This window comes from Nipponia nippon, unplaced genomic scaffold (assembly GCF_047370975.1).
Source record: "Nipponia nippon isolate SJK-2023a ecotype South Korea unplaced genomic scaffold, ASM4737097v1 scaffold_7, whole genome shotgun sequence".
Lineage (NCBI taxonomy): Eukaryota > Metazoa > Chordata > Aves > Pelecaniformes > Threskiornithidae > Nipponia > Nipponia nippon.
Window position 1 is genome coordinate 39,449,447 of NW_028262391.1, and position 13,403 is coordinate 39,462,849.

The 13,403-nt window shown below is 40.7% G+C and overlaps 2 protein-coding genes and 1 long non-coding RNA gene across 4 annotated transcripts in view; 1 reads left to right on the plus strand and 2 right to left on the minus strand.

The window, feature by feature from the left end:
* On the minus strand, positions 1 to 7,911 carry LOC104011293 (borealin-2). 2 transcript variants are annotated; one of them, XM_087739457.1, is made up of 10 exons: positions 7,698 to 7,904; positions 7,074 to 7,202; positions 6,040 to 6,080; positions 5,629 to 5,689; positions 4,906 to 4,973; positions 4,047 to 4,114; positions 2,612 to 2,710; positions 1,346 to 1,478; positions 1,015 to 1,101; positions 1 to 173 (listed from the first exon to the last, which is right to left on the minus strand). In XM_087739457.1, the coding sequence occupies exons 1-10, from the start codon at positions 7,825 to 7,827 to the stop codon at positions 126 to 128; spliced, it is 864 nt and encodes a 287-aa protein (XP_087595583.1). In that variant the 5' UTR covers positions 7,828 to 7,904; the 3' UTR covers positions 1 to 125. The 2 variants fall into 2 exon arrangements, with proteins under 2 accessions (XP_087595583.1, XP_087595582.1); XM_087739456.1 differs by lacking the exon at positions 1 to 173 and adding an exon at positions 208 to 734 and having other exon boundaries at positions 7,698 to 7,911.
* Positions 7,742 to 13,403, plus strand: part of LOC148051023 (uncharacterized) — a 16,750-nt gene continuing 11,088 nt past the window's right edge. The window contains exons 1-2 of the long non-coding RNA XR_015700470.1: positions 7,742 to 7,877; positions 8,305 to 8,369. This is a non-coding gene — a long non-coding RNA (uncharacterized LOC148051023). The remainder of the gene's footprint in view (positions 7,878 to 8,304; positions 8,370 to 13,403) is intronic.
* GPT2 (glutamic--pyruvic transaminase 2) overlaps positions 10,190 to 13,403 on the minus strand; it is a 27,310-nt gene continuing 24,096 nt past the window's right edge. Inside the window, exon 11 of the mRNA XM_009463503.2 lies at positions 10,190 to 12,503. Within this exon, the coding sequence (XP_009461778.2) occupies positions 12,413 to 12,503 (91 nt within the window). The 3' untranslated portion in view covers positions 10,190 to 12,412. The remainder of the gene's footprint in view (positions 12,504 to 13,403) is intronic.

Sequence of the window (13,403 nt, forward strand, 5' to 3'; positions counted from 1 at the left end):
TTAAATATAAAAACATTTACTGGGCAGTATACAGCTTTATTAAGACATTACAGACATTCTCTAAACACTTCAGAGGTAGCAAGCAAGAGCTGTCACGAATATTCTGTAGTCACAAGATCGTTCCATTAACTCTGTTTAGCTGTTGCCTTTCCACATAGTACAGCCAGCTCACTCTAAGGGGGGAAAAATTCATTTTAGTTCAAGCTACCCAGCAGAACATGGAAGAAGAAAAAGAGAAAAGTCATTATTGCTAAAGCCAGCAGTGAACAACCACCCCCCATCCTCTGCCTTCAGAGGCAGGCCCATGCTATAAATACAAAACAGCTTCCAGACCTTTAGCCTAACTCATATAGCTGCATTCAAGTCTAAATACCTGCAAGACTGTAAACTGATTAATATTGCTTATGTCTAGATAGATTCCTAGTGCTGCACATTACTTCATCCAAAAGCCCAGGTACCCTCATCTTCAGAAGAGTCAGGCACTATGTGCTACAAAGTTCTGTTTAACTTCATTCTGCTTCAGAACAATTTACTTCCCTGAACCAAAGGCAAGGCAGTTATTATTCAATTGCAGCAGAGGATTAACAGGAGCATAGTTCTTACTCAGCAAGGGACATAGAATAATAGAGAGATTATAGCAAGAATCTCAACTTAGCTGTAGCTTTGTAAGCCTTTGTGAATACAAGAGAGAGAATGGCAGTTTGCTCACATGGTAGGAGAGACACCAGAGCAACCTAGAAGGAAGAGTTTATGCTTCTGTTGTCCGCCAGGCAATTACCAAACTGCACATGCTTATTTAAATGCATTTACTTTTACACGTTATCTGTGCGCAGCAGTTCTCCCCTCCCTGTTCCTCCCTTGCCCTATTCCTCCCTCCAATTTATGCCAACCAATTTAGGCTTAGCCTCAGAAGAGTTTAAGCACTTAGAATTTGCATTCATGACAGTATCTCACATGAAAACCTGAGACTAGCTGTCTAAATATTTATATGTAAGCCTACTAGTTTAAGCTTACCACTAAGTTATGAATATGTTGTACTGTATCTTGATTTAGTAGTTGCACATCAATATTATGGAGGTCTCCAGCAGCCGTACAGAGTGTCTAAACATGAAGAGAAACAGTTTTAAGATAAAAAACCATTCTGAAAGTTTTTACTTGCATGGCCAGCTTTTCCGAAAATCATGTGCTTCCCTGCTACACTGCAAAACTTTAGTAACCATTTTTCCTTTTGTTTAGCAGCAACTCATTTAGGGATAGCAAGAGCTATCACTATCAGACTATTCACAGTTTAGCAACTACTGTAAAATGAAAATGTTTTTTAAAAAAAAAAAAAAAGGTTTGATACCTGTCCATCAGCCAGGGGAATGTTTACAAACGGAACAGTTTTATGTTGGGGTACGGATTTACTTCTTAGCAACATGCCTTGAACTCTTCCACTGGTAGGTACGGTTCTTGAGGCAGTCTGTGGTAGTCCAGCACTAGAGTACAATAAAAATGTTACTCTGAGGTTAATTTCCTATGCTCTGCAGGAAATTTTCAAGCATGAAGCAAATGCAAGCAGTAGCAAACATACCTAATGGAAAGGCAGTCATGTTTAAATTTTTCCGGTTCTGCCCAAAGACTACCGAAATCCGACCACCAGCAGCATTTACTAGCACCACTAGGTAACATGGTATCACCCTGAAACACTGCAGTAGCCGCCTGCGCCTGTGATACAGGCCAGTGAGCAAGCTGACATATGCACCACTCAGTAAGAACAAGATCCACTCTCCAAGATCAACCGTGAATGCTTACGGTTTTGGAAAGAAGAAACTTCATGCCTCAGGGCTTAAGCTGTGTGCTCTATCTGTCTACTGCAGAGGGATATACCGAGAAATACCGAAGCTGCTAGGTCTCAGAGGTACAGGGCACGCTTTATGCCATACAAAATTCCTAAGCTTCTTTCATGATACAATTATTCTTATTCCACTTAAAAAATGTAAGACGTGGGTATCTTCTGGATGGAAACAAGCCTCTGAAATTTATAGCAGGCCAAGGTGAAACTAAACCACTTGCTGGTTTCATGACCCATTTAAGTTTTTCACCCCCTCACTTCAGGTGATGACTCCTGCCAAAACCAAGCTCTCTAGTGTATGGAGAATGATAATAACAGAAAACCCTAACTGTTCAATATGCAAGGAACTGATTGTCAGTTTATTTGGTTGGGGTTCTTTGGGGGTTTGGTTTACTTTTATTGTTTCTAAAACACAGCAGTATTGGTGACATTTTCACCAAGCTTGGGCTCTGAGAATTAGTTTAAGCTGTAAACTATGCCTTTAAACAACAGTGGGTGGGAGTAGAATTTATACTCTAAATCTGTTTTTTTCCAGCTGGCTTAGTTATGACATCAAGTCCTGTTCCTCCATGAAAACATAAGTTAACACCCACAATCAAAGCAGGAAGTGTGACTGGTTCACATCCCCACTACCAAATTTAGTGGCAGATCATAAAGATCTATTAGATCTAGATTGATGACGATTGATTAATATCTAGATTGATATTAATGTAGATATATATAGCGTCTTGGTATTTAATAAAATTATTTATTAAGAACAAGCCAAAAGCCCCTTACCTTTTAGATACCTTTGTCATGGCTTTGAAATTTGTGGCACTGCAATCAGAAGGAAGAGACTTAACGGCGCCAGTCACACTTGCAGAAGAGTGAACAGACCTAAGGAAAAAAAAAAGTGGTTGCTGGTTTTGTTTTTTTTATTATTTTATTTATTTTATTTCCTCCTCATCTACTGTGGAGTTTTAGCTAGGATGAAGATAGACAGCTGGTGAATTAGGAAATGTTGAAGTGCTCCATGAGAGAGATCTAGTGTATATACATGTGATGAAGCCCTCCTGAGGTAGACATGATATAATGGGACCTAACACCATAGGTGGAACGAAAGGATAATTTATATTAGTAGATAAGAGAGGGCTGCTATACCTGAGTTGGGTGTATAATTAAGGGAGCATCCACAGCATTCTATTTCAGTGTGCAAAAAGTTTCTCGGGAAGTTTTTTTTTCAGCAGGAATTAATTTTTCTAGATTACTTCTCAGGATATTTATTCTGTGTGGTTGACCTGAATCCAGAGAACAATTTTTTTCCAGTTTTAGATTTTACCTCAGTTCACAGAAATCCTGATGACAGAAGCTTACCTCACCCTTTTCCTCATCTCCCTTTTCCCACACACATTTTGGAGATACTGTAAGGGCATGTGTTTTTGGCCCAGTGTTAGTGTACTTGAATAAAAGCAACCTTCAAAGACTGAAAAGTTAGACTTCCCCAGGCAAAGCAGCCTTCTCTAGTTTGATATTGTCGAGCCAAAAATTCTATAATCCCAATTCAATAAAGTAATTAAACCTGGCTAAGTTTTTAATTTCTTTTAGACACATTAAACACTGATACATTATTTAAATTGCATTTCTCTGAAGACAACTTGAATGTATCAAAATAAGTGCCAGTGGGTACGAGTATGCACACTGGAGCTGTAGATGTAGCGGGAGCTTCTCAAAAAAAATTTCATGCAGATATCCACCAATTTTTTAATTCATTAGATCTTATAGTGAGACTTGAATTTGGTCCATCATGACTGTAAGTAGCTCTAGAGGGGTTTTGCAAGTGCGTATTTTCCTGCTAATGACACCTCCCTTTCAGCTATGTACGAGGGCAAAATTATTACAGAACAATTCATTAGTCCTAACAGAGCAACAAAGATGTCGCCCTTACACAATCCCTTCCAATAAGTATTGTTTGGAAATCTATACTGATTACGTAGATTCAGAACCATGCACCATTCAGTGAGCGGGAGAGAGAACTACACCCCTTCATCAGCTAGAAGTGCTTTTTTGTTCAGGGTTCACATCACTACAGTGCATCCAATTCAGGTTATGGAAGACATCTTTATCAGATGTATTCCTATTGGCCTCAAATTCCGGCTCCTTTATCTGAAAAAAAGTTTTATTCAGCATTCACAAGTTCAGGTGAGTTAAATAAGCTATCAAAGTTCAGTCTTACCTAGAAAGAGGGTTCAGTTTGCTATTTAAACCAGAGGTCAATGAAACCAAAGACTTTGTTTTGGAAACCTGAAAATGTATATGTAAGACTGCAGTTAAAAGAAGTGGCATTTTAAGGCAAAATGATAGATATTTCCAGGGAACAATACTGTAAGAATTCCCTGTTAAAAAAGAACAGTTAAGGCCCATAGTGCTGCCTTTTATATAGTTCTACATATACATAAAATGGCAAATATGCATTCCAAAACAAGAGTTTCATAATGCCAAAATGTGTTTGTTCATACTGGAGTTCTGTACAACCAACCACCTTTCTAATATACACCCTTCCAACTTGTAAGTCCTCTTATAATTAATGCCTGTAACTCTGCATATAATCTTTTTGTCTTTGTTGTCATCTTGCTACATACTTCAGCGTCTGGCTGAGGCACTGCATTGCACAGACGGACTGAGGTGCTAAAATTAATACACCCGTGCTATTTGGTTTAGAGATCAAGGTGGACAGGAATGCACAAGTCATTCAAATTTAGAAAAGCATCTATTAAAACATGAGTTTTTTTAAAAAAGTTTCAACAAAAAAAGTTTCCTCAAACCATTAAGACTTACTGACAAGTCAAGAGAGAATGACTATGCCAGTATTAGCAAGTCTGTGTGAATGAGTTACCAGAAATGCAGATACCATATTTCATTACGAAATTAATTTACTATACAGTTTAGCCTTAACTTAAAATACGTTGAATTTAAAACAGCTGATTTTTCAAAGAAACAGCAGGCCACTGGCCTGCCCAATCACAGATCTAACAGGGTTCATAGCAGGTCAGAACTGATTAAACCCTTATGTTGTTTGTTCTGAATAAACTTACTTTTTTAGATATTTTCTTTGAAGAAACATGCTTGGCATCTTCATATTCAACAATTGTAGTTACCTTAACTAGAAATATATTAGAAAGACAAGGAAAATAAAAATCTCATGAAGAGCACAAAACACCACTTCAAACTCATTTGTTTGAAGCCTGTTTACCCACTGACAGCTATGTATCAGTTCTGCTATCCCATGGTCATTGGCCTGGGACAGAGTTCAAAGCAAACTATGTGTGTTTGTCACAGACACTGTAACACACGGGACAGTTAAAAGACACTAGATAACCCTTTAACCCCCAGACAAAATAGAATTACACTTCAGTGGTGGTGTCCTCCTTAGTGCATATTTTGGAGTATGAAGAGAAATGGTATTTTCCTTACAAACCTCAGTGGGCAGGACGTCAAAGGAGAACCTATGAGAAAACAGGGGTGACTTTCCTAGCTCTTCTGCTGTATTGTGAAGCACTGACAAGTCACATCTGCCTCACCATTTTCAGTGATAAATCCAAAGAGTAAGAACTCTTATCTCATGTTTGAAAGTATCTCAACAGTAGCACAGCTCATGATCCTCCACACTGAATGCTGGGGGGACCTGTATGTTATACTTCTAGTTATACACTTTTCCCTCTTGTATCCTTCAGGCTTAACATTCGCTTTACAAATGCTCAGTTCAAACCAATGAAAAAAAATTAAGAACCCAGCTATTTATTAATGGATTGACTTGCCTTTTTTGCTGTTGGTCCTCACCAGTTTTGGATTTGGTATGTCTTCTAGAGAGCAGTCAGTCTAAAAAAAAAAAAATGTTTATCTGACAAAGGAAAGTCAACAGATTTTGCCCAGTAAATGCTTATTATCCTAAAAAGGCAGTGAACTAAAAGGGCATAAAAGGAAGTGACAGAAGTGGGATTGGCTAAACACCAGTTTATTTTTTCAGAAACATCTGGATTTCTGCCTACATATGACCCTAAAGCTTTAGGTAATGTTCATAACTGCAGCATGGCTGGCTGTCTAGCCTTTTCATATCATCTTCTATTTAAACAGACGGCCAAACAAAATCATTTGTTTGAAATGTTTACAGCAGGGAAAGAAGAATTCTATTCTGTAAGCTGTGATAAAATTTGAGAACACACACTTACCACTGCAGCAGCAAGAGCCACTTCCTCCCCTCCTTGCAAATCTGTAACTCAAGAAAGTATAACTTGTTTATATACTATTACTTGCATAATCATTACCTGCAGGTTCATATCTTATGGGCTATGAAACTGAACAAGTAATTCAGGATTACAGTTGCTTAAATAGTTAACCTTAGCTAGCATATATGTTGCATTTGAACAAGATTCAAGCCTTGTAGGATAGTCACTCCTACAAAACAACAATGAAAATCTTAGGCCGTTTCAGTATGTTTAATCTTTGAAAGGATACTAAATGTAATCACACAGTATATAACCTACATTCAAAGAAGAAAATCCCCCGTGCATTGTTCTGCTGAAAGCTAATGCTTTTAGGCAGAAGTTTTCAAGACAGACGTTGAAATACATACTCAGCAAAGGCTTACAGTAAACTCAATTTCTTCAAGAGTCTTAGGTTTGATGTTTGTGCGGCCCCTGCAATTTCCAGCTGCAAGGTAGATTCCAAAAACATCACTTCTCACCAGAATATACATCTGGTGCTGACTGTACACCACAGCTTCAACTGCTGCACAAATGTGAGGTTAAAATTAAACAGGTAAATGACTAAATAAGAAAGGCTCAGTAGATTTCAAAATTATCAGAAAGACAAAGCAATCTCTGTGGCTAGGATGAACAGATTAAGATGGAAAGAAGTGCTTAAGTTTTTACGCACAAAAAAATACTGGACTTGTAATTATTCCTTGCATCTTCAAGCTTTAAATAAGATGACTTAAGAGCACACATAAAAGAAGGCTCCAGACTCTGTACACTGTTACCTACTAATTCTATACCCTGTGTTACGCAGGTCAGTCTACTTGAACAAGAGTGCTTACTGAGCACCTGCAGCGTAACACCACTGCTGATTAGCTTAAAACGTTCAGCAGACAAAGCAAACTTTTTCAGAGAAGTCACCAAGTTTACAGGTTTTCTCACATTAGTCAAGGGTACATCATGCTGCAATGATGTCTGCATCCCTCGCAAATAAGACCACGCACACTTACGAAGCAAGTCTTTTCTTTTCATTTTCCTGATGGCAACCGGCATCTTCAGCAGCTCCACTGTAAATGCCTTCTCAGCTGTTTGCAAAAGCGAATCAAGCTCTTTCTTCATTTCCTGGATGTTTTCCTTGGCTTTAAAACAAAACAGGCTTTTATTGCCGTATGCGTTACCTATTTCCAAACATAAGCCTGGTAGAGTGCATTAAAAAAGAAAGTCGAAATACTGTTTTTTCTGACGTGGGAGTCAGAGCGCCTGAAAGGCGCCCTCAGACATTCCTTGGGCTGATGGAGAGCTGCTGCAGGCAGGCACCTCCGGGACCTGCGCCTCAGACCCGCATCGAAGCGGAGGGAGCTTCGCCGGCGATCGTGGGAAGCGGCGAGGCCCCCGCCGGCGGCTCCGGGCGCTGAGGCCCGCTCGCCCCCAGGCCGCGCAGGCCCCGGCGGCCGCCAGGGCGCCCCCTCCCGGAGCGGCGGCGCCCCGGAGCCGGCCCGGGCGCGGGCTCGGGTACCCCGCGGCGCCCCTCAGGGCACAGGGCGAGCGGCGCCCGCTCCTCGCCGCCCGCCTCGCCCCGGCGCCGCCTCTGCACCTGCGGCCCCGAGGCCCTCGCCGCCGCCCCCCGGCCCTACCCTGCTGGTCGAAGTCGCTGAGGAAGAGCGCGATGCGCTGGTTCTTCTTCTCCTGGGAGAGGGCCCCGCGGTCGGGCTCCACGCCCGAGTCGGTGCTGCGCCGCTTGCCCGCGGGCTTCCTCAGGGGCATGGCTGCCACCCCGCGGGACAAACGCGCCGCTCCTCGACCGGGAAGCTTTTGTAAGAGCAGGGGCTTCTCCCTCCCCTCCTCCTCCCCCCCGGGCGCGGGCGGACACACCCTCCGGGGCGGCGGGAGCGGGCGGCCCCGGCCCCCGCTGAGGGGCTGCGGGTGTGTGGGGACGGGGCGTCCCGGGAGGCCCCGGTCCCTGGGGCGGGAGCTGCCGGGCCGGGGGGGTACCCCGGGGGTCCCCGGCCTCTCCTCTCAGAAGGGAGGGAAGGGGGTGCAGGGGAGTGGTGAGGGGGGGAATCCCGCGGTCCCCTGTCTCGGGGGTGCCCCAGGGGTGGGCCCGGGCACGGCCGGGCAGGCGCGAAGCCGGGGCCCTCGCGTCCTGACAGGAGCTGAGCAGGGTTACATACATCCACATGCACACGCGCTTTGTCCTGGTGGCACAAAATTAATTGTGCTTTTTGGTTAATTGCTTTGAAGCGGCTGCTGCTGACCTCGGCACATGAGGAGGTGCGGTGGGGCAGATGACCGCGTCCCTCCCGGGGGTGAGTAGTAACCGGCGCCGGCGGGTGTTGAACGCAGGCCCGGGGCCGGGGGCAGGCAGCGGTTGTGCTGCCAGGGTTTGGACCGGCACTGGGAAACCTTTTTTGCTGTATAGGATGGACCCTATTTCAGAGCTGAAGGTTTGGTATTAGCTATTTTACTGCTGTTCAGTGTACAGAATATGCAGTGCTTCAAAGCTAGCAAGGTAAATAACCTGTTCTGCCTGATGCAAATGGTTACAGGTTGTGTAAATTCTAATCAGGTAAAGAGAGTATTTACTAAACATGTAATAATGTGGAACATCAGAAAGGCATGACTACAGGTACTATTGAATGTATAAAAACATTCAAAGCCATATCCTCAAAAGTAGAACTCCTTGCAGAAACTTACTATCTTACATGCATCCAAATAGAAAATCACAGCAGAGGTATGAATATCTGAGGTTTTGTACAAATTATCAGACCTGTATTCTTTATTGACCAAGGAACTGCATAAAAAGGAATTTAGATAATGTTTTAAAACACTAGTGGTTTCCACACAGTGTATGTAGTTGATGTTGCAAGCTTTCTGAAGTTAGTAGCTTTTTCTGTATCAATTGTATGTGTCTGGCACAGCATCCTTATCTACTGATCCAGATGGGACAGCCTATGTCACTCAAAAAAAGCTGTAAAAAATCTGACTGACAATTCATAATACAACCATTTTATATTAGACCATGTTCTTGTTTGTGAAACAAACAACCTACTCCCAAAAAAACCCAGGTAAATGTTTCTGCTCCAGAAAACACTCAAATACCTGATAGAAATAAGAGAATAGCCTGCTTTTGCTTTTTTTTTAGTGGTGCTGGCATGTACATGTATGTTTAGGGAAGCAGGATTAGCTTCCCTTTCCCTAAACTTCATTTTCTTTTGAATTACCAAACAAACACCACTAAAGTAATTCTGAGGTGTCACTGCAAAAAGACAAGATTGTGTTGCTCTGTGAGTTTAATCTCATACAAGCCATGTAAGAAGTTTTTTAAGAAAGAAACAACCGACAACACCAAACCCCTCACCACAGCTTTCAGTCCACAGTTCATCAGCCTTAACTGACTGATTGATCCTCTCTATGGAGAAAGAAGTCTGGCTTGCTTAACTCTTGGTTACAACATCTAACATAAAAAGATATGATTAATTATGAGCATAAAACATGCCTAAGACCATCTCTATGTACAGTTCTGCATTGGTTCCCTGCATTGCGGGGAATAGTTTTGTGGTAACAAGTTTGACAGATTTCAAGTCCATAAATTGGAGTGATGCAGAAATTAATGATCTGATACATGGATTAAAGTAAATAGTAGTTTGAACATGAAGTTAAATGCCTTGTAGTGCAATCCAGCAAGTGTTGCTGCAGTGACATAGGAAATGGAGAACTATTACCTTTTCTTTTTAACATGTGCTTTATTATTTGGAAGTCTCATACATCTGAAGTACCATTATAAGGAGCACCTGTAGGAAAATCAAACCTAGAAGCATGCATTTGAAAGTCAGGATTGTCTGTTATTAATGAAATATTTCAAAGACATTGAAAATAAGCCTCTTAGCTTTACAGGATTGTTCCACAAAAATGCACATGAACCGTATCACAGTACATACAAATATTGTGGATGGACAATAGAAATCACCACCCTTCCGTATGAGATGCATGAAGAACAAATTGTTTTCCCTTATAATGTCAGAAACATAAAAGGCACCATAATAGAATGTTTAGAAAAACCTCAGTTTATGCTATTATATTTTGATTTAAAAGTGTAAGAATTGCTGTCCCGACTTAAAACAAAAAGCCTTTCACACCTGTAAATTATCATTAGAAACTTGTAAACCTTTACATTTTTTCCAGAAGTATCAGGTGCAAATGCAAGGCAAATATAAAATCTATTGACTTATTAGATTACAAATACTACCCCATGAAAAAGCTGTAGTTACAAAAATATAAAAAAATATTCTAACTCCCATTGTTAGATCTTAGCTTCAATCTACACTGCATTATGAGTCCAAAGCCAGATCTAATTTGGACACATTCCTAGAATAGGACAGTGCTTTTTGTCTTATTTTTACATCAATATTCTGACCTCTTACTATGGTTTTGCTTTCTGGATTTGTTTTATTAGTGCATATTAAGGATGCCAAGTGGAGAGTGCTAACAGATAAAAGGTTGTATTTATCAATGGATAGTAGCAACGTAAGTGTTCTCAGTCTGCTGTCCTCCAAGAAGTCGTTTCTCTAAGGATAAAAGTGTAAGTTTTTTTTCTCCAAGCCTCCATAGTAACTTTGTGTAGCAGCATGCCATTTTCATTTATGAACCTGTGACCCCTGGTGATGGAGAAGTACTAAATTCTTCTCACAGACTTCAGTAAGAACCTGTGAGAAGTACACCAACTGCTAATGTTATGTCATAGACTAGTAGCTGCTGTTGCAAGGACAATTATTGGCAACATCTCTTGTCTTCCACACATCACAGATTGGCACATGCTTTACCCATATGGTGATTCTCTAGCCCTTGGCTTTAGTAACCTGGATCAGCATAGGATGTTGAACCAGCTACAAAGGCAGCCTAACACAGTGCTAGTAGATATTAAAATGAGTTTACTTCTACCTAATAACTTAAAATTAATGACTAGATTAAATGAGATATTCTTAATGAATAAACTTTGTAATGCTAAGCCTAAGCCTGACAAATGCTAATGCTTTCATGGCTGAATACTGGAAGCTATGCTCCTTCAGTCCTTTATGAGTGCTAGCAGAAGGTGCCCAGCTTCCAACTCTGGAGAAACTGAAGCCTTCCTTCTGTGTGCAGGGAAACTAGCATAGATGAGTAGAGTAATACAGCTGTACTCCTAGATAGCAACCTGGTTTAGCTGGGTTTGATAAGCACTCAGGATCATTCAGCCAGCAGTATGACTGTGGGAGACATACTATTGTTATCTTTATGCTTGGTGCAAGACGTTTTCCTTTAAATACGTTTTCCTGCATTAGAAACCACCCCCAGCATTTCTCCTGGTAACAACATTTGTTAGTCCTTGCCAGTTCAAGCTGGATTTTGGCCAGCTAATGGGTCTCTCGGTCAGGTGGCTCCAAACAAATGTTCTCCATAGATAAAGCGATTCTGAAATAGTGTTGTATTTTACCCTACTTGAAAGGATTGACAGTACGCACATCTGCTTTGAGACAGTAACATATTATGTTCTGTGTATATAAAAGATACGAGTTAACAGGAGACTCCTGGAGTTGTTACGGGAGGAAGTGTTCAGTGCTCTCATCTTATGCTGGGATGATGTGTTGAATAGCATATGAGTAAGAAGCTAATATTCCTCGTTATGTTTCAGTTTCATAAAAATAGGGTTCAAGCAGCCACTGTGTTCACACCTCTGATCAAAACAGTATATTCCACTCAGATTATGCTGTGATGGCAGGATTTCTTTTTAACTGGAGTTCAAAGGTATCTGCACATATCTGCCAAAGATTTTTTTTTTAAATAAGCACACTGTGCCCACATGCTTAATCAGATTTGGAGAACACTTCATACTTAACAACAAGAAAAAAATTAAACCAAACAGTACCTATAATGTAGGCTTTTGAATTTTTGTTTAGTAGAATTTTAAGATGGAAAACATGTTCCTAGCTAAACAATTGCTCTTGGCATTTCTGTTTTGTAAAAAAAACACGCAACAGTAGTAATTTTAATGAGCAACTCCCTTCCCCAACCTATTGAGTCAAAAGTTCACAAATGTAACTTCCAATCAAGGCACAAAATCATTTACTGACTCTTTCTTCCACCACTTTCTTCACATGCTCCCCTTCCCCTTAAAAAAACAGTTGGTGTAACAACGTCTTCTATACCTGACATTAAACTTAATAGTCCAAAAAGTTGTAGCAGTATCTGAGATTGGTTCTATCTATTTTGAATTTAGTTAAATCAGAAGAGCAGCACATTCTCAGCACATCTTTGTTCATTTTCTGCATTTGCCTTGAAGGGGAGGGAATGAGGGGAAAAAGCCACAGTAGTTTCATGCATACTTTTCAAGAAACTTTATGTGGAAGTCTTTCACTTTCTCCAGTAGGATCTTCAGCTTCTCTACTGGAGGAAGAATGGTCATTCTGAAAAACAATATTTAGAGGAAGAAAAAAACCAACTCCCATTATCTTCAAAACAAACTACACTGTGATCTTTGCACAGATCTTGATTAATCTCAGCTAGTAATGTGTTAAGTTTAATATCTGTTTTGACATGATTCTCTTACTTTCTGCATTTATGCTGTAATTGAACTATACTATTAAACTAGAGCAATTTCTTTTAACTGGTTAATATACAGGAACTAAAGAATTGTTATTTTCTGTTGTGTGATCAAGAAGCTTATCAGTAAGAAATAACAACAACTCAGTTTCCATTTTTGGGGTAGTTATGCCAAATTAGACTCAGTTTTTTAGCTCTAGGGGTGGGCAGTTATGAGTAAATGTTCATTTCTTTTGGAACTGAAAACTTAATTCAGAAGCATTAAAACAATGCAACGTCCCACACTGCAGTTTTTAGTCCCTTTTTTCCTTCTGCATAATCTGAAAATCACATTGAGTATGTATGCAAGACTATGCAAGAACTACAGAACAAAATGTTTTTCCCACACTGGTACAGGAATACTAGATTTTTCTTGGAGTTGCATGCACCCAGATATCTAACCCAGCTATCTGTGTTGCAGAGCTATCATGGCTAAAGGTACCCTCTGTTATGTTGCTTCAGACCAAACAAGATTAAATTCCATGATAAATTCTAGCTATCCGTGGCTCAGCTGGAGTAAAGTGCTGTTTGTTGGAAGCAAGAGCAATAGAGTTTATGTTCAGTTTTGGTATTAGAAGATTTAGTCCAACATCTTGTTTTAGTAAAGTGATGAGTTATTCAGCATGTTTAAAGAGCAGATTTATAGGGAAGATCCTGCATCTTTCACTCCGTGTGGGAACACTGTTTAATCCCCCCTCCCCCCAGACGAAAGCAAGGCAATTTTT

What these genes read in the sequence shown, in the direction of transcription:
- LOC104011293 (XM_087739456.1), bottom strand. Translation starts at nt 7,827, where the DNA reads ATGCCCCTGAGGAAGCCCGCGGGCAAGCGGCGCAGCACCGACTCGGGC. An exon ending in CAGCGACTTCGACCAGCAGG is followed by an intron (nt 7,203 to 7,697) that starts GTAGGGCCGGGG and finishes TTTGTTTTAAAG; the next exon opens with CCAAGGAAAACATCCAGGAA. An exon ending in GAAAAGAAAAGACTTGCTTC is followed by an intron (nt 6,081 to 7,073) that starts GTAAGTGTGCGT and finishes CTTGAGTTACAG; the next exon opens with ATTTGCAAGGAGGGGAGGAA.